This window comes from Mesoplodon bidens, assembly GCF_964165515.1.
Source record: "Mesoplodon bidens genome assembly, chromosome: 2".
Classification (NCBI taxonomy): Eukaryota; Metazoa; Chordata; class Mammalia; order Artiodactyla; family Ziphiidae; genus Mesoplodon; species Mesoplodon bidens.
Genome location: NC_138177.1, coordinates 16,288,141 through 16,310,724, shown reverse-complemented (window position 1 = coordinate 16,310,724; position 22,584 = coordinate 16,288,141). Strand labels below are relative to the sequence as shown.

At 35.3% G+C, this 22,584-nt stretch overlaps 2 protein-coding genes across 7 annotated transcripts in view; one reads left to right on the top strand and one right to left on the bottom strand.

Moving 5' to 3' along the window:
• SPATA17 (spermatogenesis associated 17) overlaps window positions 1-12,375 on the bottom strand; it is a 177,811-nt gene extending 165,436 nt beyond the window's left edge. Inside the window, exon 1 of the mRNA XM_081254442.1 lies at window positions 12,276-12,375. Coding sequence (XP_081110568.1) covers window positions 12,276-12,343 — 68 coding nt within the window. The 5' untranslated portion in view covers window positions 12,344-12,375. The remainder of the gene's footprint in view (window positions 1-12,275) is intronic.
• Window positions 12,376-12,657: 282 nt separating this feature from the next.
• Window positions 12,658-22,584, top strand: part of GPATCH2 (G-patch domain containing 2) — a 168,202-nt gene continuing 158,275 nt past the window's right edge. For all 6 annotated transcript variants that reach the window (XM_081226151.1, XM_081226154.1, XM_081226155.1 and 3 more), the window contains exon 1: window positions 12,658-12,817. In XM_081226151.1, the coding sequence (XP_081082277.1) occupies window positions 12,762-12,817 (56 nt within the window). In that variant the 5' untranslated portion in view covers window positions 12,658-12,761. The remainder of the gene's footprint in view (window positions 12,818-22,584) is intronic.

Sequence of the window (22,584 nt, the reverse complement as noted above, 5' to 3'; positions counted from 1 at the left end):
AAACTCTGTGCAAATGCATATATACACATATTTCCTAGCTCTGTCCACTTGAGAGGGCTTGAGAACAGCAACACCCAATGGCACAGGCATCTACTAAAAGAAACAAGAGGTCCTTGAAGAAATGGATAACTCCAGGGCTGGGGCAGAAAAAGTAAAAGCTTAGCCTCAACTGTTTTGTGTCAGAAAGCCGGAGAGTATTACCATGATCAGGACACAGAAGGAAGCTTTTAGTGGCTTCCATTAGACAAATCTGGGACAATGCTAGCATGAAGATAAATAAGAGCAATGGATTTTAACCCATTGACTAAAATAAGAACATATGAGTCCATAACGATATAAATAAGAAAATATTCAAATAAATTGAAAGTTAGAAGAGGGACAGCTTCAAACTACTTGCTTTTAAAAAACACCTGTTAGTTACAAAGGAAAAAAGAACATCATAGTGAAGAAGCCTAGCAGACATAACCTTAATGATATTATCCAAATGAACCCCACCAGTAATTGGACAACTCAAAATCATGCAGTACCTGGTAGATGTATTGAAAAGATCAGAGCATTACTTCTGTGATATTTCTGCCATAGATACATACCTTGAATCTAATAGAGGAAAAATCAGACAAACTTAAACTGAGGGAAATTCCACAAAATAACTGATCTGTGTTCTTCAAAGGGGTCAAGGTCATGAAAATTGAAGAAAATCTGAGAAAATGCGTTATATTAAAAATAACTAAAGAGACAAAACAAACAGCATTGTTTGCTATAAATAACATTATTGGGACAATTGGCAAAAGTTGGAGTCTGAAGATTAGATGGTGGAAATGTACAAATATTAATTTCTTGATTTTGATGGTTGAATTGTGGTTACGTAGAAAATGTTCTCATATGGAAAAAGAATTTGCAAGGCATCAGATTGCAATGCATCCCCATTTGGTTTTTGAAAGAAGTCTCTCTGTACTGTATTGCAACTTTTATGTAAATTTGAGATTGTATACATACACACACACACACACACACACACAAGAAAGAATGGCATCTCAATATTGTTTTAAATTCTTCAAACACTTTTCATAGCTTAAAATATATTATTTAAAGTAGAATTAAGAGTAAGGGAAATTATCATGCACAAAGAAAACCATCTTACAATGATAAAAATGTTAATTTATCATATCTGTTAAGCAGATATGATCATTTTAAAGGCATATGCACCTAATAATAAAGCTTCAAAATACATGAAGCAAAACCTGACAAAACTAAAAGGAGAAATAGACAAGTTCACAATTATAGTTGGGAATTGCAACATGTCTCTCCAAATAATTGATAGGACAACTGTACAGGAAATCCATAACAATATAGAAAATGTGAATATTTATCAACCAACTTGATCTAATTGATATTTATGGAACACTCTACCCAATAATATATATTTGGTATGTCTTCAAATTAATTGATCTTTTATTTGCAATATTTTAGTCTGATGTTTAGTCCATCTAGTGAATTATTTCTTTCAGATGCTGTGTTTTTTTAATCTCTGAAAGTTTCATTTGCTTCTTCTTTATATTCTATTTAACTTCTCATTATGCTCATATTTTCCTTTAAGTCTTTAAATTCTGAATCGCTGTTTAAAAATCCTTGTCTGCTAATTTTATTATCTTTGTATTTCTGGTCTGTTTCTATTAACTGATTTTTCTCCTCCTTGTTATATGTCTTAGTTTGCTACATTTTTGTCCTACTAATAATTTAGGAATAGATGCTGGATACTATGAAGGCTATGCTGTTGAGAATTTGGATTTTGTTCAGAAATTACCTCCAGGAATAAAGACGGGTAATTGTCTGGATAATGTAATTTGTTTCCTTTCTTTCAGAGATCCTAATCCTGCACTGTCTGTTGCATCAATGTCTAGAAATAAGTTTTCATATATTTTGTTCAGTCTTCTAATTTTTCATGGTGAGAGGGCAAGTTTTGTACCAGTTACATCTTCATGGACACTTATTTTATATATTTAATTTTACCTTTTCAAAACAAAATTTGGGGGAATTCCCTGGCAGTCCAGTGGTTAAGACTCAGTGCTTTCACTGTTGAGGGCCTGGGTTCAATCCCTGGTCGGGGAACTAAGATCCCACAAGCTGTGTGGTGCAGCCAAAATAATTTAAATTAAATTTTAAAAAAAATCAAAATAAATTTTTTGTCTTAGGACAAATTTTTAACTATTTACTGTTTATTTCACAAATAATACATGAACATCCAAAGCTTAATCTAAAAATTTAAACCATATAGAAAAATAGAGAAAAAAATTGATTCCATTTCAACCTACCTTATCCTCCAATTTTCAAAATCTAATCATTATTAACAGCTTGTTATATGATTCCAGATCCATATTTTTGTGTCTCTATGTATTTATACATAAAAATTTCATGCTAAATGTATTACATGCTTTCTATGACCTCCTTGTTTTACTTTGTCTCAGAGATTTTTACGTCATTATGTATAAAATTTTTCACTCTTTTAAACTGCTACTTAATATTCCATCATGTGAATATGCCTTTATTTATTTAGCCAGATTAGTTACAAATACATACAAGTCTCTTCTGTGCTTTTCCTATTAGAAATAATGCTTTAATGAATGCCTTTTACATAAACCCATATATAAAATACTCTGTGCACAAATTGTGTACATATTTCTATAAGGTAAGTAGATACAGTCATATGCATTTTGATGCTATTGTAAATTATATTATTTTTGTAGTTTCAAATTATAATTGCCCACTGCTATTATATTTTAAAAAATTGATTTTTGTGTATTGTGTATTGTATCCGGCAATCTTGCTAAATTCACTTTTTATTTCTAAATCATTTTGTTTGTATGTGGTTTAGAGTTTTATATGCTTAAAATTGCGTTTTCAGTGAATAAAGACAATTTTATGGAGGTTCCTCAGAAAACTAAACATAGAATTACCACATGATCCAGCAATCCCACTTCTGGGAATATACCCGGACAAAACTATAATTCAAAAAGATACATGCACCCCTATGTCCATAGCTGCACTGTTCACAATAGCCACAAAATGGAAATAACCTAAATGTTCAACAACAGATGAATGGATAAAGAAGATGTGGTACATATATACAATGGACTACTACTTAGCCATAAAAAAGAATGAAATAATGCCATTTGCAGCAACATGGATGGACCTAGAGATTATCATACTAAGTGAAGTATGTCAGAAAGAGAAAGACAAATACCATATAATATCACTTATATGTGGAATCTAAAATATGACACAAATGAACATAACTACAAAACAGAAACAGACTCATAGACATAGAGAACAGACTTATGGTTGCCAAGGGGGAGGGGGGAGGGGGAGGGATGGACTGGGAGTTTGGGATTGGTAGATGGAAACTATTACATTTAGAATGGATAAACAACAAGGTCCTATTATTAGCACAGCACAGGGAACTAAACTCAATATCCTGTGATAAAACAAAATAGAAAAGAATATTAAAAAAAGAATGTCTATATGTGTGTAACTGAGTCACTTTGCTGTACAGCAGATTAGCACAACATTGTAAACCAACTCTACTTCAATAAAAAAAAGACAATTGTAGTTCTTCCTGTGCAAAACCCCTTTATTTATCATGCAAAATTTAAAATTACTAAGGAAAGTGTGGATAGTTCAATAAATGGTGTTGAGACAACTGTATGTCTACAGAAAAAAATTAAGTTATTATCTCACACAATACATGCATAGAAATATAACTGCATAAAGGGTGAAGGAAAAATGTAATAAAACTTTTAAATATTATCAGTAAATACAGATAATTTTCTTATAATCATGGGCTGGAAAAGACTCTTCCAAAATAGGCTAAAATTCCCAAAAGCCAGAGAAATAGATTGACTAATTTGACTACATAGAAAACTGAAAGATAGTATGGTAGACATTACCATAAACCTAAAATATATGTATTGGTTTTGGGAGTAGGTGATGGGGGAGCCAGTGGAGGAGTTCTTAAGGCCACTAAAGAGACAATTTAGGCTAGAATAGTGGAGAGGTAACAGATTAGAAGCTAAATAAAGAAGTACCTGCATTATGTATTAGTGACACAATTAGCAGGACTGTTGCCTGTAACTGCTTGTTGATTGAAAATGTACTAATGATTTTTTGACCCTGCACCAAGATGTCTAGGAAGAATACTGAAAGTGCCAATTGGATTCTTTAAACTGCGTAGAATAAGGGGTATCTCATAAATCTCAGCACCACAATGCTTATCTAAATTTAACCATAAATACTACATACAAGTATAATTGCTCATCATTGCTTCTGTTACTTCTTTTGTTCTTCCCCTATCCTCAAATCCTTGTTATGATTTAATTTTAATTTGATTACACAGAGTACTTTCTAGAGAACATTTCCTCAGGTTGGGTACATGGATGATGTAACTCTGAGTCTTTACATGTCTAAAAATATCTCATCAAAAGAATGAATAAGATCTTTGCTAGGTTTAGGATTTTTAGTTGTTACCTTGAATAATCGATAATTATTGTCCTTTTCTAGGTTTCTGTGTTGCATATGAGCCATCCAATGCTGGACTCTTTCCTTAGCAAATCACTTTTCTCTTTCCTATTTATATTAGAAGCTTGTAAAATTTTTTCTGTACCCTTGGATAGATACCATCTAAGAAGTACGTCTTCCAAAAGAAAATCCTGTCTAGGACTCAGACAGTCCTTTCAATTCAAAGCCACACTCATTCTTCAGTTTAGGAACATTTTCTTCTAGTATTTCTTTATTATTAATCTATCTCCTTCCCATTCCTACTCCATATTCTGCAGTGACTATTATTCATATACTAAGTCCCATAGATATGTCTACCACATTGCTTTCCTGAAACATTTATATTTCAGTTATGACTATCCTATTTTTAATTGATTTCTTACATTTTTAAGCTGAAAAGAATTTTAATTGGTGGTTCCAGTAATTTTTTTTCTCTAATTTTATTTCTGTAAAAGTTCTCATTATATTTTTACTAAAGTTTACATCTCTGTCTTCCATTAGTTCTAACTCCACAGTAGCCACCTCTTCTGGCTTCTTAGCTTAATCTCCTTCCTCCAAACTAAAGTTCCCTTGTATGGCTTATGAATTTTCTCTGCCTATTTATGTTGATAGATATTCAATTGGTTGATATCTAGGCAGGACTGCCTGCTCACGTCACTAGGGCAGTAGTGTACTGACAGGCAGTAAAAGTTACTGTAAAAACATTTTCTGTTCAATGAGCCAGCAGTGAACATGTTGGAGAACTGAGATCTCTCTTTTGGTGCCTGAGGCATAGGTATTCGTTAGACCAATTTCAGGTCAGGAGGATTCCAGAGCTTCCATGGTCAAAGAAAAGAAGCCATTCATTCTCAGAAGTGATTCTTCAAGCTTTTGGTAGCCGATTTTGGAGACATACCAGAGGTCCTACTAGTATCTGCATCATCTGTGGACTCTACCAGATGCAGGCTTCTTTCTAAGCAGTGGGGTTCTTGGTCCTTATAGCTGTGTTTCCCTTATTTTGAAAACTGAGTTGTCTAAACACAAATGTGCAAGGGAGAAAAGAATAAGAGCTGCTGGCTTAGACTCCTATCTCTCCTTCTTCCTACTGAATTTTTGTTTTCTAGAGATTCTTCAAAATTACTGGTCTACTAATTGCATGCTTTTTTCTTCTTAAAATTTTGTAGATTTAGTCTTTAAAATTTTTTTTACACTTAACTGTATTTTGAATGGAATCAAAGGAGAAGTATACATAAGTGCTTAGTATGTCTTCTGATCTAATTCCTCATCTAGTCATTGCTGGTACCAAGAAGAGTTACTGATTTTTCTAAATTTACCTTGTAATCAGACACTTTATCAAATTCATTTTATTTCTAAGAGTTTTTAAAGTAGATTATCTTGCATTTTCTCAGCTTTATAATTTCATGATCTGTAACCAACTTTACTTCTTCCCTTCTAATATTTATTAATAAATATTTCTTTTTTTCTTTTATTACAGTATTGGCTACAATTTCCAGAAAAAGATTCCAAATAGTAGAATTAATGTGTATTTTTCTCTTGTTTTTGAATTAAATGGAACTATCGATATTGTATTTCATCAATACACATGATGTTGGCTATTGGTTTTAGAAACATATTCTTTATTATAAGCACATTTCCCTTTATTTCTCATTTCTAAAGATTTTTTAACTTGAGAATTTTATCTGAATGATGGTTACACTGGTATACACATACGTAAAAATTATTAAGCCGTACATTTATAGTTTATGTACTTCATTAAATGTACATAATATATCAAAATTTTTAAAACTTTTATAAAGAAAAGAAAAATACTCATAAATAAATTTATCAACTGCCTTTCTTATATCCAATGAGTTGATCGTATGAATTTTATTCTTTGCCCTCCTGTTGTGATTTCCTTTAATATTATGATTTTACTGGGTGCTAACTAATGTGACAAAAAATCATTTAATTTTCTTAGTTGACATCTCAATAGGCATTATTGCCTCGTTTACAGATGAGAAAGCTGATATTTAAAGTGTTTAAGTAGGTTAAGAGTATAAATTTATGAGTTTAAGTTTAAGCCTAAAGTAACACAGAATTAGGATTTCAACTGTTCCTGCACTCTGGCATAAATCATCCTTGTATGCTTGGCAGAAGCCTTGCTAAATTTTACTGGTCAGAATTGAGTCCCACTGAACAGAAAAATCAGCAACTAATTAGAATCAGAGGAAGAGACTCGTGTCTATCCAACTAAGTGCTATTTACAATCTTTAGGCTACTAGGACCAAGATGATTGTCCAAAGTCAAGGATATCAAACCAATTAATTAGACTAAGAATACAGTCAGGAACCTTTGACTATGTTGGAGTTAGAAACAAGTTGATTTTGTTTATGGGAATAATGGATTCCAGAATCAGGCCAACTTAAGGAATATTATACTTTAGGTTGACACAAGGTAATGAAGTCCAGGTAAATCGCTGGTCTTGTACTGGAGAGTACTTGCCATACCAGGTGTTTCCCTTTCCTCAACTTGACCTTAGAAAGGCAGGTTAGACCTTATGTATTTGATGTACCTAATTCCATGCAGGCACTTGATTTAAAGTCCCCATACTCCACGCATAAGGTTTGGACTGAGATGAATCAAACTTCATTAGATCTTTGATCTTTTTGAACAAGTAACTTACACTTTTAAGATCTCATTTTCCTCCGTTGTAAAGTAGGAATAATAAAAATCACTTCATATGGTTACTGTGAAAGTCAAGATAAAATAATGTTTGTGAAAGCACTTAACAGAGTTCTCAGCACATACCAGATATTCACTTGCATTTATTTCTCTTTCTACTCCCTTCTCTCTATCCTCACACACTCCCCATGTCCCGTTTCAGAGGGTAAGGGATCTGGAAATTTGAGTTAGCCACTTGGTCTCTACAGTGTCTCTGTAGAACTTCTAGCCCTCTTCCTGAGCAACTGCTTTCTCAATATTCCCCTACACATACCCTTCAGCTAAGTTAGTTAAAAGAGATTTTGACATATATTAGGTTAATTTCTGCTTATGTACCTTTAGAAAACTATATACGGTTTAAAATGATTTCAAATCTTATTTATTTTTCTCATAAAGGAAAATTTGACTTAAATTTTCCTAACAAGCAAAACAGGCCACAAAGAGTTAAACTAATCAACGATGGAATTGGAGGAGGAAAGCAGAAAAAAGAAAACAAAATCAAAATGCTCTACCAATTTCAAAATAAGTTCGGAGTTTTCTTCATTATTTATTTTTAAAGACAGAAGTCAGATCAAGTCACTCCTCTATTGAAAATCCCCTATGACTTCCTATCTTAATCAGAGTAGAATCCAATATCCTTACTATGGCTTAAAAGCCCCAAATGATCTGGCTTCCAACCCTGTGCTGCAACACATTCATGCAGGCTTCTGACAACAAGGCCATAGCACTTGATGTTACAGCTCCTGAAGGATCATCCCTGAGATCCCTATCTAGTAGGCCTGCTCATCCACTTTTATTAGGACTCTGTTCAAATATTACCTGATCAGAGGAGCATCCTCAGACCACTCTATTTAAAACAGGATGTTTGTTCACGCTTTGCTCACCCTACCTTGCTTTATTCTTTTTGGTTACAATCACCCAAAGACAAAATATTCTATGTAAGTTTATTTATGTTCTGTCTCCCTCATGACTCTTTTGTTCACTGCTTTATCCTCAATACCCAGAACAGTCCTTAGCACATAATAGGTGTTCCATTTATATTTATTCAGTGAATATTTAATTCATAAATATAGCATTGAGAATCTAAGTAGCGTGCATTAGGTTCTCATAAGAAATGTGAGAAATAAGTTCCCTTCTGAATAATATTAAAATCTAAAAAAAAAAATAAAACACAGCTTCTACATGAGAAGTCATGACAGAGAGGGACAAGAATTAAAAAGTAGCTTAACATAGGGTGAACATGTAAAATGCCTATATATCAATATGTATATGTAGAAATGAATCACTTTGCTGTACACCTGAAATTACACAACATTGTAAATCAACTATACTCCAATATAAAATAAAAAATTACATTAAACATAAAGAAACAAACTTAACCCATCACAAATTTCCTGGGTTCTAATTATTTAAAACCCTAAAATGTGCTGTTTGTGAAGAGAAATATACAAAAACAATATGATTAACTCAGATCAGATAAAAGAGGATCAATATTAATATTACAAGTTGTATGTTACTGCATTAAATCTGTTTAAAGAAATAATAAAAATAATTTTAAAAAATTGCAAGTAGGATTCAAAGGTGAAACATTTTGCACATTCAAAAAAGACCAATATATAGCCAATAATGAAGAGACACACACCAGTACACATATATAAGCTAAATAACACGACATAAAAGGATACCACACAGTGGAAGCTCAGTGGAATTCAGTGAAAGAGGGACATTTTGAACTCATTCCTATTAGCATTTGACAGATCAACTAGATGAAATTTCAATAAGGATATGGGGAAAATGAACAATATGATTAATGAACATATACCAAATTCTTCTTTCCACGAATAGGATAGTATAAATGACCAATAAGTCCCAAAGAAATCTCAGTAATTCAGAAGAATAGAAATGAAACTAGGAAGTCATAGTGAAAGTTTAAAAAAAAAAAAAGGCCAACACTTAGTCAAATAACAACTGTGTAGTATCTTTGTGCCACCCTGTAACATCCTAGACACAATATTCAGTCTCTTTGATGAGCAGACCACCAAACATGAGTGCCCACCAAACATTGCTTGTGGGAGCAACTTCCCAAAGGGCTTGGACAGGTTTGATAATGCACAACTCTATCCGTGCCCCTAGCTTTTTTATCACATCAGCTACCACCATATTTGCTTTTCACTTCTTGGAATTCCACATCTTTCCCCTATGTTAGGCAGAGAAGCTTCTCTCTTCCTGGGTGGACACCCAGGCCCTGGAGGATTCAGGTGCTAATCTAAGCACTTAGTCATAGTATATTTTTCCCAGCAAAGTCATATTTCAACTTCAGAGGCAATCTGGTGCCAGCTGTTAGGTAGAAACATTTTTGCCACTGTCTTGTTACCATCATAGAAGACATTAAAACAAACCAAGAAGAATTAAAATTGTTTCTTCCAACTCTGGTGCCTACATGCTAATGGAGTTGAAACAGTATGCTCATGCCATTTGGATTTCTGGATCTTGGTGCTTCCTGTCAGTTAATTCATCAAAACCAGTGTAGTGGGAAGAAAATCTTGTCTAGTATGGTAGTGAAGAGCATAAGCCTTAGAGTTGGGTTTTTTGGTTTTGAGACTTAGTAGCTGTATGACCTCATACAAATTATCAATCCATCTGAATCTCATGTTCTTTGCCTCATGTAAAGAAGGAATAAATAGGGCTTCCCTGGTGGCGCAGTGGTTGAGAGTCCGCCTGCCGATGCAGGGGACACGGGTTCGTGCCCCTATCCCGGAAGATCCCACATGCCGCGGAGCGGCTGGGCCCGCGAGCCATGGCCGCGGAGCCTGTGTGTCCGGAGCCTGTGCTCCGCAACGGGAGAGGCCACAGCAGTGAGAGGCCCGCGTACAGCAAAAAAAAAAAAAAAAAAAAAAAAGAAGGAATAAATATATAACATGTATGGATGTTTACAAATTAAACGCTAGGCCCATACACCATTTTTTTTTCTTACAAAGTCTCCCTTTTTATGCAAAATGGGGCCTGACAGGAACTCTTGTGAGAAATGCAGATTTGCTGGCCATAACTGAGACCCACTGAATCAGAATCTGCATTTTACCAAGACCCTCAGGTGATTCTGATGTACACTGAAGTTTGCAAAAGAACTAATCTAGTCAATAACAGATGAGAAATGACAACCATTTCTTAAGGAAATTGCCCGTTTATTTTTTCATATACTAACATTTTATATGGTTTTTGCTCCTATGCTAATCAATACCCTTTTTTTTTAAACTAGGCAAACTTGGAAGTTTTGATTCCTTTGTGATCTTTAGAGACTCTCCTTCATACTGAAAATATTAATAATAATAATAAATGAAATGGAAGGAATGCCAGCCTATTCTCATCATGGCCTTTGTATAGCCCTAGTTTTTTCTCCAGACCATCTCCAGCTTGGGGAAAATGTGTCCATTGTCAAAAGTCAGGAGATGGGGACAAAGATTAACACTGAAATCTTTAGAAAAAAATTATGTCTGTTTGCAGTTGCAGGACACTTCACCAAGCTTTTCTAGAACACTGTTCTCAAGCTCTAAAAATATAGATTAATACATTAACTTGTAAAGTTGTGAAAACCAAATGAATATTGTATGGAAAAGTTCTTAATGCAATGCCCAGCATATAATCAGTGCTCAAGAAATGTTAGTCATTTCCCTTCCTGTTCATGCTTGCTCTGTTGTAATTATCTTTTTTCTGTTTTTTTTTTTTCTTTCCCGGTACGCGGGCCTCTCACTGTTGTGGCCTCTCCCATTGCAGAGCACAGGCTCCGGACGCACAGGCTCAGTGGCCATGGCTCACGGGCCCAGCAGCTCCGCGGCATGTGGGATCTTCCCAGACCGGGGCACGAACCCGTGACCCCTGCATCGGCAGGCGGACTCTCAACCACTGCGCCACCAGGGAAGCCCTGTAATTATCTTTTAAATGCCTATATTCCATATTAGGCTATGAACATCAGAGGGATGGAATTTATTTCTTTTAGATATCTATGTCATAAATACAGGACCTTCCACATAATTTATCTATAATTATAGATAATACATAACTTCTGTCTTTAGCTATTTTTCATACACTTATGTAAACCAGGACCAATGATTGATTGAAAGATTCATTTATGGAATTATTAGACAAGTAATTATTGTGCAGCTAAGAGGGATGATACTTATATATCTCATATATTATCTCACAACAGAATGTAAAATTAAATTGTGATCAAGTGCTGTAAAAGGTACACGGTGCTCTAAGAATGTAGTAGGTGAGAAAACTGTTAGAATAAGAATAGCTCAGCAAGATTCTGTCTTCTTGGCACGTTTTCCATTGGTCTAGCATGTCACTATCTTCTACTATGGTCTGATTTACTTTTTTTGGATTTTTTCTTAAGTTGGAAAATCTCCTGAGGCACTGCTTCCAGAAGTCCAGTGTTCAAATGAACCACTAGGGAGAAGATTAGGTGTAGAGAGATGGATAAGGCCACTAGTGTCTTCCTTAGCCCTCTTCTATTAATTAACATATTGGTACTGATTATCCTGTCAGAATAGTTTAGGTACTGTCACTTCGGGAAGACAATTGAGTCACAGAACAGTTGAATTCAATGATATTTGTGACATAATGGAGGTTCACATCCCCAGGTAGATGGGGGATACTCTGAGCTCACCCAGCTAAGGAGCCTGGGCGACCCCAGTCAGGCCATTAATCCTTCTACAAGGATGACACAGGTTTCATCACATTGTGGAGTGATGATGTCAAAGGAAAACACTTCATTTTACAAGTTTATTTATACTGGAATTTTAAAAATCATCTCCAGCTGCTAACCATGGCTCCCTGTATCTATAATCCCCCTGTATGCTAACACTACTTTTAAATTTGCGATTCTGTTTGCAGCCCACAAATGACGAAGAGAAGTGGGTGGTACTCAGCGAGTTAGGGAATTTGCTCACAGGAAGCTCCTGTTGAGGAATAACGGGCTGGGGATGAAGCCAGGCCTTTTCGCGCTCCCCCAGTTGATGCCCTACCTGTTCCTGTAGTAGTACTGACGTGCTACAGTCGTCGACCGAGCTTGCAGCCGGGCTAAAGTGGCCATAGCCTCAGCGGGCCAGCTGCACCACTGGAGTTACTCTCGGTCTCCTAGGCAACCGGGCTAAACCATTCCGCTGGCCCCGGGGGTTCAACTTTTCGTTGACTTTACATTTTCTCCCTCACACTGTTTCAGTTTCCGGAAGACTAGAAAGAAAAATTAAGAAATTTTGCTTATGAAAAATTTCAAATTATTGGCTTCTATGTCTTCTCCGAGCAAAAGGAGGAGATTCTCGGAGAAGGAAGCTGGCGTGAGGGCGAGGTGGAGAGCTAATGGTTGCTCCTGGCATCCGGTTTCCGCCTCCAGTCGGCTTCCGGAAGCTCAGCTCAAAATGCTGAACTGCTCCTGGGAAGCCGCTGGTGCTGTGGTAGTTGGAGTCTGTTCTCGGGCCTGAGCCTCGAGGCCAGGCTCCTGGGTGTCGTTAATGTTCGGGGCCGCCGGGCGCCAACCGATCGGAGCTCCAGCCGTCGGGAACAGCTGGTGAGGCTGGCGACCCAGGGGATGGGAGATTTGGAAAGGGTGTGACGGCCGGAGGCCGCTGGACCTGGAATGGAAGGGGGAGGGAGTTGTGATGGATGATCTGAAGACCTTTAGGCCTTGCTCTCACTCGTGCCTGGGATGGACGCAATTTGAAGGCGTTGAGGTGTGTGCTAAAGATTTGCGAAGGAATACAGTTAATGCTTGCTGATGGCTTGTCTACCACGCCACGATAATTTAGGCGTGAACCTTTCTGTATTCCAGGAGCAATTCATTTCCTCATTGATTGTTGACAAGACGAGGGTAGAGAAGAATGTACCTTAATATAGGCCTTATTTCCTCATTTGCCTTTTTAAATTTACTAGATTATCCCAGGTGCTTTGGAAGATCAAATCCCAGAAATCTAGACTCCTGGAAGTTTAGTAGTGGAGGAGACTTTGCCTTCCTACGCCGGGTTTTTGGAGTAGGAGTAACCTACCAGTTTCTGCCCCTTGAACGTTCCATTCTAGTTCAAATAAGATGTGCATGGGGTGTCCCCTGAGAACATGTAAATGTCAGGATTAAATTTGGAGTTCCACTACAGTATCATACCACCAACGCCACTTTAGAATAATAAACTGCTTTGACTTGCCAGAGTGCTTCCACAAATACACACACTTTATCTTTATGACAGCCCTATGCTAGGAGATTATCAGAGGCACAGAATAGTTAAGTGACTTGTCCAGTGTTGCCATGTATCCTTTAGTCCTAGAGCTAGAAGCTGGGTTTTGGATTTCTAGTTGAAAGCTCTGTAATTCCGGTCTTGTTTTTCTCCCAAACCCTTTTCCTCCAAGTCTACCTAAGACTAACAGTGAAAGAAGCAAAATTTCCACTGACTGTTCTCAAACGTAAACTGTTGAACAACAGGTGAAATGCAGCTGTAACATGTCTGTCCATTCCTAGATCTGCAGCAAATGAGAATATGGGGGATTCTAGTACCCTGTGATCTGAAGAATTTCTTTTGTATCACCTATCACTAAAAAGTTAAAAGAATATCTTGCCTAAAATGTTTTGAATGAGATCATATCATTCTGTAGTTCATTTTATAATGAATATAGACTTGTTTATGCTCCTTTTTAAAAAATTGTCTTAGTTGAAATATAGTTGATGTACAATATTGTATTAGTTTCAGGTGTCCAGCATTGTGATTCAGTACTTTTACAGATTATACTCCGTTGAAAGTTATTACAAGATAATGCGGAGGGGCAAATTAGGGGCATGGGCTGAAGACATACAACTATGTATAAAATAGATGAGCAACAAGGATATACTGTATAGCACAAGGTACTATAGCCATTATCTTGGTTATGCTCCTTTTAAATGCTCACATTTTCCTGTGAGAAAAATAACACTTTTTTTTTTTAAATGAGCCTTTTTTTTTTTAATGGTGAAGCAATGAGCATACAATAAAACACGTAGTTCTCAAGTGTTTAGTATTTTTAGTTTTGACAGTTGTATACACTGTGTAACCACAACACAAAACAAGATATGGGACATTTCCATCACCTCAGGGTTCCCTCTCCAGGGTACCTTTCTTAATGTTTCACCATTAAGCATCTATTTAAGGGGGGGGGGGAGACAAAATGTGCTCTGTAGACTGGTCTGCTCTTGTTATAGTGATAATGATTTGTGCGATAAATGACTATTTAATTTAAAAGTATGAGTCTTTCAACTCCTTTCTCACCCTTCCACCTTCCACCCAATTCATGGTTAGGTACCTCTTTATAATATAGAGAAACCCTCTTTTAGTTCTCTATTTTACTTGACATGGAATTCATCCTTTCTTATAGCACCAGAGTATAACATAGTGCCTGGCATGTTATCAGGGTTTTTGAATGGAATTCTTAAATCATGCCTGATTTGACAGAATGAGTGTGTTCCAGAAATTTGGATCCCTTTTTTCTAGTTCATCTGTGCAACCATCACTTTATTCAAAATTTCATAATGGAATTGTCTTTTTCATTCATTGATCATACATTTGCCTGTACTATGCTTGTGTGTTTTATGCCGGTGACAAAATATCAGTGCCACTAGGGATGCTACTACTAAGCAGTTATTTGGTGCCGGGTTTTAAGTACATGTATCATCTCTTGCAAGTTTTTTGAGGTAGGTGCTATTATTTTTTGCATTTTAGAGGTGGTGAGACAGGAGAAGATGTAGTTTAAATATACACCCAAGTATCATATTTGCAGTATGATTCCAGTATATCTAAAAAAAAAAAATTCTTAACTCTCCTAGCCTACTGCCTATGTGTCCGATTGAGATACCATATCACAAAGAGTATATAAACCGGAAAGTATATGCCCAGATTCGTTAACCAGGCTAGAATTCTTGATGTATCTAACTCCCATCTTGACCAACTTTTTCTCCAATGTCCAGGCTGTTTTTTCAATTTTCAGGCACCACATGGGTAAATGTCGATGATTCCTCTCTTTCTTAATAGTTTGTTAAAAGGTAGAACTGATATTTTATAATTTAAAAGCCTAAGGAAGAAAAGTTTTATACAATTAAATAACAAAAGTTCTATTTTTTGTGTGTGTCAGGAAATATATGTTTTTTGTGCAAGTTATTATAAGTAGTTCATATTATATTTTTATAAAATCTTTATAGCTGGGAATGTCTATCTTCTCTTCCTGCCACCTCATTCACATACAATTTTGAAAGTAGGGTCCAAAAAGTATCTATTTTGGTACTTAAAATGTTAACCTGCCTTTAAAAATTTGATTCATTTAATGGACAAATCACATTTAGAATTTTGACACACTTTATTACTTTTTACTTTATTAGTGATTTATATTTAAAGTCAATTTCTGAGGGTTTTTTTTTTTGGAAAGATTTTGAAGGTTGAACTGAACAGATTTTTTAAATTAGTTCTTGATAATGAAACTATTGAATCATTATTGATCTACTGAGCTATAGTATCTATTTATTTCACTTTATGTGGCTTTGCTTTAAAAGAAAGCCCATTACAAATAAACTATTGATTCTGGACCTTTTCTTCTATCATTTCATTTCTATTTGCTATTTTGATTTTCTTTAGTTCTGGAAAACTGCATAGTGTAAATGTGCTTTTTAAATAACTGCTTTTTTTTTTTTTTTTTTTGCCTTTTGTCTTGAACTCAGTTTCATACTGTCAGGTTTGTCTGAGTCAGGTTTCTGTAATTTGAAATCTGGATTGTTCAAATTTTCAGTCAAGTCATATATTTCCTTTGTTGTTTGTTCATTCATTGTCATTGATTGGTTTGTTCATCCAGCAGACTTTTTAAAAACATCTGTTATGTGTCAAGCATTATGCTAGGTACTTGTAATTAATATTCAGTTGTCTTCATTCTCATTCCTTTTCTAGGAATTAAGAATATATTCAAAAATATTGAGTAGTCACCATGTATGAGCAGTGCATGAGACTCATTTCCTAAATATTAGAAGGTTGCCTAGACGCACTTTAATATATGCTTGTTAGCAAGAATTGTTATGAATTATTTTTTAGGCTTTACATTGTTTGTTTTAGACTTTGACTTTATTTCCTTTGGCAGTTTTTTATTCAATAGTTTACTTTTTGAAAGTGTTTACTGTATAAGGAAAGAAGTTTGAATGACTCTTGAAGTTGTTAAATGAAAAAAAAATCAAAAGAATGATCTTCAAATTTAAATAATGAATGAGCTGCCTTATTAGATCACTATTTGGAAAATAGAATTAGAAAAATCACTATTTGGAAAAATAGAATTCGATTTTTTTTTTTTTTTTTTTGGTAAAGCCATGTATGAACTGTTTTTTGTCACGTTGCTAGGGTAAGGAGGAAAGAAAGCTTTCTGGGGGTTCCCGTGGTGACAGAAGTGACAAAGTAGTGGCTGCCAGCAACACCTCCAGTTGAGTGCAAGTCAGTAGAACTTTTGCTCCCATTATGGGAAATAAGTTTTTCTGTTTGGCGGCGAACCTTGTGGCTCTTAACTTGGAAGGATGATATCCTTTCATCTTTTTTTTTCTTATATCTGTATGTTATTAGGATAGGAGTAGGTCAAATACACAGCATTAATTTTTTTTTAACCTGAGATTTTTGTTTTTGTTTTTTTTTAACAGATAAAAGTCTTTAAGGAAGTGCTTAAATTTCTTGAAATCCTATGCAAGATTTTTACAAATGTCTGTTAACTCCTCTCTCACCGTCATTCAGAGAGGTCCAAGAACTCAGAAAAGTTGATGGTCTTAGCTTTTATTATGACATACTCAGGATTCATAGTATACTTTGTACCTCAAAAGAAGAATGATTTGATATTTCAATAACAATTTCCTCTTATTTGTGTGTAGAGGTTGTTGAAAGATGAAATAACTGCTCTCACACATAAGTACCCATTCTTGTCCTCACAGAATCCCTACAAGATAGTCATACACATTTTTATGATGAAGAAACAGCATCAAAAGATAAGTAATTTGTCCAAGGTCCTCTGGCTGATGACTATAGTATAATATAGCTTCCAGATTCTTGCTTTGACTCTTAAAGCTCATGTTCTCTACAGTTTCCTCCCAGCCTTTTTTTCCCCCTAGTGAATTCTATTCCATATTTATTGCCTAGTGTCAATATAAAGTTATAATTAATCATTTGCATGTTTCAGAATAAGATAGATTTCCCCCCTCCATGCTACTTTTTTAAAAAAGAGAGAAGATTACTTATAGTTAATGGTTTATATAGATGTGTCAAGGAATTTCTAAACTAGCCCAAGTGTTACCATTTAATGTTAGAGTTATTCTTAATTTCCTATGATCTGTCCCAAAATACACAAATAGAGAAAATTGAAGATGTAATCTCTTAATAGGTTACTAGACTGAGATAAAGACTTGTTTGAACAAATAATATTACCATTAAGGAAGGAAATCTGTAAATTCCTATGAGCAGCAGAAATCTTAATCAAACTTTAGAACATTCTTATGGATCATATTTTGTTAAATTAGTCATAAAATTTAGCCCTTGATGTGGCATTTTGAAGGCTCATCATTTGCCTGTCTAGTCTCCCATGGTCATGGTCTACACTATAATGTGTTCATTTTAATCTGTTTGGCTATTTGCTATATACTTTTAGGACCAACCAAACTTTCCTATCTTAAGTAAAAGCTAACATGAATATCAAGGCATGCTAATTCCAAAACTATTTTCTTCTTAAGCTTGCGGTAGTAATAGTCTATATTCATCAGCATAGTTCTTGACTATGTACTGTTGGTTCAGTGTTTTTGTACTCACTGAATTTTTATTCATACAGAATCTAACACGTAAATCGTTATTCCCTTTAATTTGAAGCCAACTGAACAGTTGTATTTAGCAATAGGTACCTTTTAGCACTCCACTCCTAAAATTACTTAACTTTGTAGAAGATCTAATCTTTTACAGAGATGAAGATGAGAATTTTACCATGTACAAGGTGGCAAAGAGTATTTAATTTTTTTTTCCTTAACTAGATATGTGAAAGCTGTAGTCAATTACCCTTTAGGTATACCTGGAAGATTTTTGTTTTATAATGAACTTGGTGGGTTTATTCAGTAGACACACATGTCCATCCTCTTGTTATAGTTATTTTATCGGTATCCAGAAAAGGAAATTATTCCCTAATTTTCCTATATATGCTATATTTTTCCCTTCTAGGAATAGTAGTTATTGCCAATACAGGCTTCAAAAAAGTAATAATCATTGACAGAATGGTTAGTTGTTGGTTATTGGGGGGAATTTGTTTTCTGGGCTTTTTGGACTTCAACTCCTGCTATGCCTGGCTCTACGTTGTTGACTCCCTTTGAGGCCCTTGGTTCTTCGGTCAACTTGTCAGTTCTTTGAGGACATAGGAGCAGTAACTTAGGACTAGGGCAGCTTCCTGATTCTTCTTCCTTGAACCAAAAACATTCGAAAAAACCCTTAAACTCAGTGCAGTGTTTTCTACATTAACTGATCTTCCTCACTCTAGAGCATACATTGTTTAGGAAGCCCTTTTCTGAATTAATTAGAACTTGGTGTTAAAGGAAGCCAAGGAAAGAAACTCACTCATTTTACTGGATGTTTAATGTTGCCTGGAGGAGGACAAACAAACAAACAAACTTGACCTTTGGCCAAATATTCTTACCTGAAACTGGCATATCAATTTCTGGGTTGATCATACATTTTATAGATTGCTCAGCATAATATAATACCACCTGAAAAAACAAAATGCTTATCTATTCAAGTCATTTCCTTTTATAAAATCCAACTTTATATAAATAGTGGGACTGTAATTTTATTCTATTCATTTGGACTAGCTTAAGAAAACGATTAGTGAAGTGTTCTCAGACATTATACTCAGTGCAAACTATTCCCAAAAGATTTCATTTCCATTGGGTTCCAAATGAAGAGAAATTGTTTTATAAATATGAATATAAAACTTACAAATTAGCTAAGTGGTAATTCACTGGATTTTACTATAATTCAGTCTTTAAAACTATGGTTGCTTAATAAACATAGATTTTTGTACAGAAAAGTTACGTATTTCCAGTTTTCGCCTGCAGTAAGAAAGGGCTTACTTAGGAAAATATCTTTAGGATAAAATGTTTCCGGGCAATGGTCTTCAGTAACTGCCAAGGCAAAGGAAATAAATGAGCTATTGGTCATGTGATGGTCTCTTATAATGACTATTTCTGTGAAGCTTGTTAACACCAGTTTTACCTGAGAGGTGTAAGTGAAGCAGCTTGACTAGCTGTAATAGTACTGGCTTATTTACAGGAGTTTTGGTTGAGATTGACTTGCAGGACTCTGGTGAGTTGAAACTAAAGGGGAAAAAGTGATTTGAACTCTGAATGTCACTTAAATGTATTTTTTCTGTGTTTTTATAGGGGTTTTTTTGAAAAGCTTTTTAAAGTAGTTTTTTCGTTGATTCATGTTTGAATCACATCATGGAATAAATTAGATTCTTCTAGTTAAAATATTTTTTATTTTCTCTTAAGAAAATCAATATAAAATCAGATAAGGCTGACACAATTTTAATAATGTTATAAAGAAATTTTGCTTTCATTTTTAGTAATATTATTGGTTATATTTGATTAAACTGCATTAGTCACAGCAGTATAATGAATTAATTTAGATGAAATTAATGAATAGTATCAAATTTCAGAAGATTAAATCTGATGTGCTAAGCTTTTTCTAATGTTAGGACCATTACATTTTTCTCTTCTAAAGTAAAGCACTAAAGTTTAACTTCCAAAATAACCTGCAATTTTAGTTGGAGATTATATTCATGCATTGAGTTAGTTAAGTTCATATTACTATTTAGAACCAGTCATTCACCCATTGATAAGAAAACTATTTCTTCAAAAAGTAAATTCCTCCAGAACCAGGTGATGGTGAATCTTCCTTTAGACAAAGGATCTTTATTGTAGTACATGTTAAACTGACTTCCAGTGAATTTTTTTAAAGGTACAGTATTGTTTTCAGAGATAATAATTCTCAGACTACGTTTCCTCCAAAGAAATAGTGTTAAAGGAAAAAAACAAAATATTCACTGCAATAAATGGAAAACAAAAAAGGCAATTATTAACATTTAGGTATTGAAATAAGATCCATTTGGCTTATCAGTGTAGTTGGAATTGTAGCCCTTGTATTGGCTTAATGCTAATTCCTATGTGACGCATATTTCTCTTCATCAAATTCAGTGTTCTGAAACCCGAGTAACCTTTTAAAGGCAAAAAGAAATTTTTAGCGGCCCTCCAGATTTCATTTAAAATATATATATTTGAATCACCATGTTTTTTGTTTTTTTTTTTTTTTTTGCGGTATGCGGGCCTCTCACTGTTGTGGCCTCTCCCGTTGCGGAGCACAGGCTCCGGATGCGCAGGCTCAGCGGCCATGGCTCACGGGCCCAGCCGCTCCGCGGCATATGGGATCCTCCCGGACCGGGGCACGAACCCGTATCCCCTGCATCGGCAGGCGGACTCTCAACCACTGCGCCACCAGGGAGGCCCAATCACCATGTTTTTGAAAAATGTTTGTCTATATAAACTTTTTGTTTATTCATTCAGAATGGAGATAGATCTGGAAAATACAAACCCACATTAACTGAAAGACAATGTCCTATTACTTAATTGCTCACAGTATGCATTTTACTGAGGACTACATCACTGGTTCTTTTTGACTCACTTTCACCACCCAACTGCCCAGTGCTTTATGTTGACTCAGGTCTCTCATCCCTTTATTCTGTTCAGAAGAATATAATGCTTAACTGTGAGTCATCAGCTTTACATACATGCGTATTAAATCTGTCTCAACAATAAATAGTACCCCCTGCTGCTAAATCAATCATAAATAAAAATGCAAACCAGATACTGGACTTGTGTAGCTGTTCTTGGCTGCAGTTGGGTGAGCATTCAGGCTCTGGAACCAGATTGCCACAGTTTGAATCCTGCTTCTCCCACTTCCTACATGTGTCTCTTTGGGCAAGCCTACCTTAAATCTCTGTTTCTGTGTATTTCTGCTACCACCTTATAGGGTTATTATGTGAAAATGAAATGAGGTAATGCATATGAAACACTTAGAAATGAGCCTGGCACATAATAAATACTCAAGTGTTGGAAGCCTTATGTGTGTTTCATATTGTAAGTGTTAAATCCAGTTGAATCACACATGTGTTTGTTTTCAAGTTATCATTAAAATGAAAAGATCAAGTTGAAAGTCGTTCAAGGGAACTTGTGAACACCTGAAATTATAGACTATAAAGATTGTATGTAGACCAGGGGTCAGCAAACTATGGCTGGCCATCACTTGATTTTGTAAATAAAGTTTTATTAGAACATAGCCATATCCATTCATTTCCGTATTTCTTATGATTATCTTGGCCTTACTATGGGAAAAGTTGAGTAGTTGTGACAGAGACCTTATGGCCTGTGGAGCCTACAATATTTTCTACTTGGTCCTTTATAGAAAATTTGCCTGCCCCTGCTATAGACTCTAGAAACTATACAGTCCTTTATAATCGAGAATATTTTGATCCTAGGTGCTTCTAGAACTCAGTTTAAGAAATGATTGTTCATGATCTTCATAAGAATGGTGCATATTTGAATTACCTGTAATGTTTAAAAAATAAAATCATGTGTCTGGGCCCTGTTGGGTTTTGAAAGGACCCGTATAATTTACAGAAGTTCCCAAAGAACACTAATGTTTAGCCCTGCTGACTAGTGGATGATTTTCTCACATAGTTCAGTTTTTTGTTTTTTGTTTTTGTAAGGCCTAAGAGACTGCTTCAGAGTAATGGTAAGAAAAATGATGGGCCATTTTAGATCAGTGGGGCTCCAGGTTGAATACAAACAGAGTTTCTGCTGCACTCGGTTGCGAGATTAGTGTGGTCTCAATACAATATATGCCTAGCGTTTGGTTAAATTTTCTTCTCACATATATTACAAACCTTGAACGTAGCTGCCTATCTTTCTGTCTGCCTCGCGTGTCATGGCAGTGACTGGGTAGAGCATGTGGTGAGAAGAGGGTTATATGTTTCCTTGTTTCCTTAGAAATTAGTGTGTGTGTGTGTGTGTGTGTGTGTGTGTGTGGTGGAGGGGGACTGCGAAAGTTCTCTTTACTCTGTACATCTGCTCTGAAAACTGGCTTTAGGAAAAGGACAGGAGTAGACTAAGGTATGGTGATTTAAGGAGAAATAACTTTTCCATAATTAGACAGTAAAAATATAAAATCACTGGGCTCTTTCATTGCTGATATTATGCTTACTCTATCTTGAAGT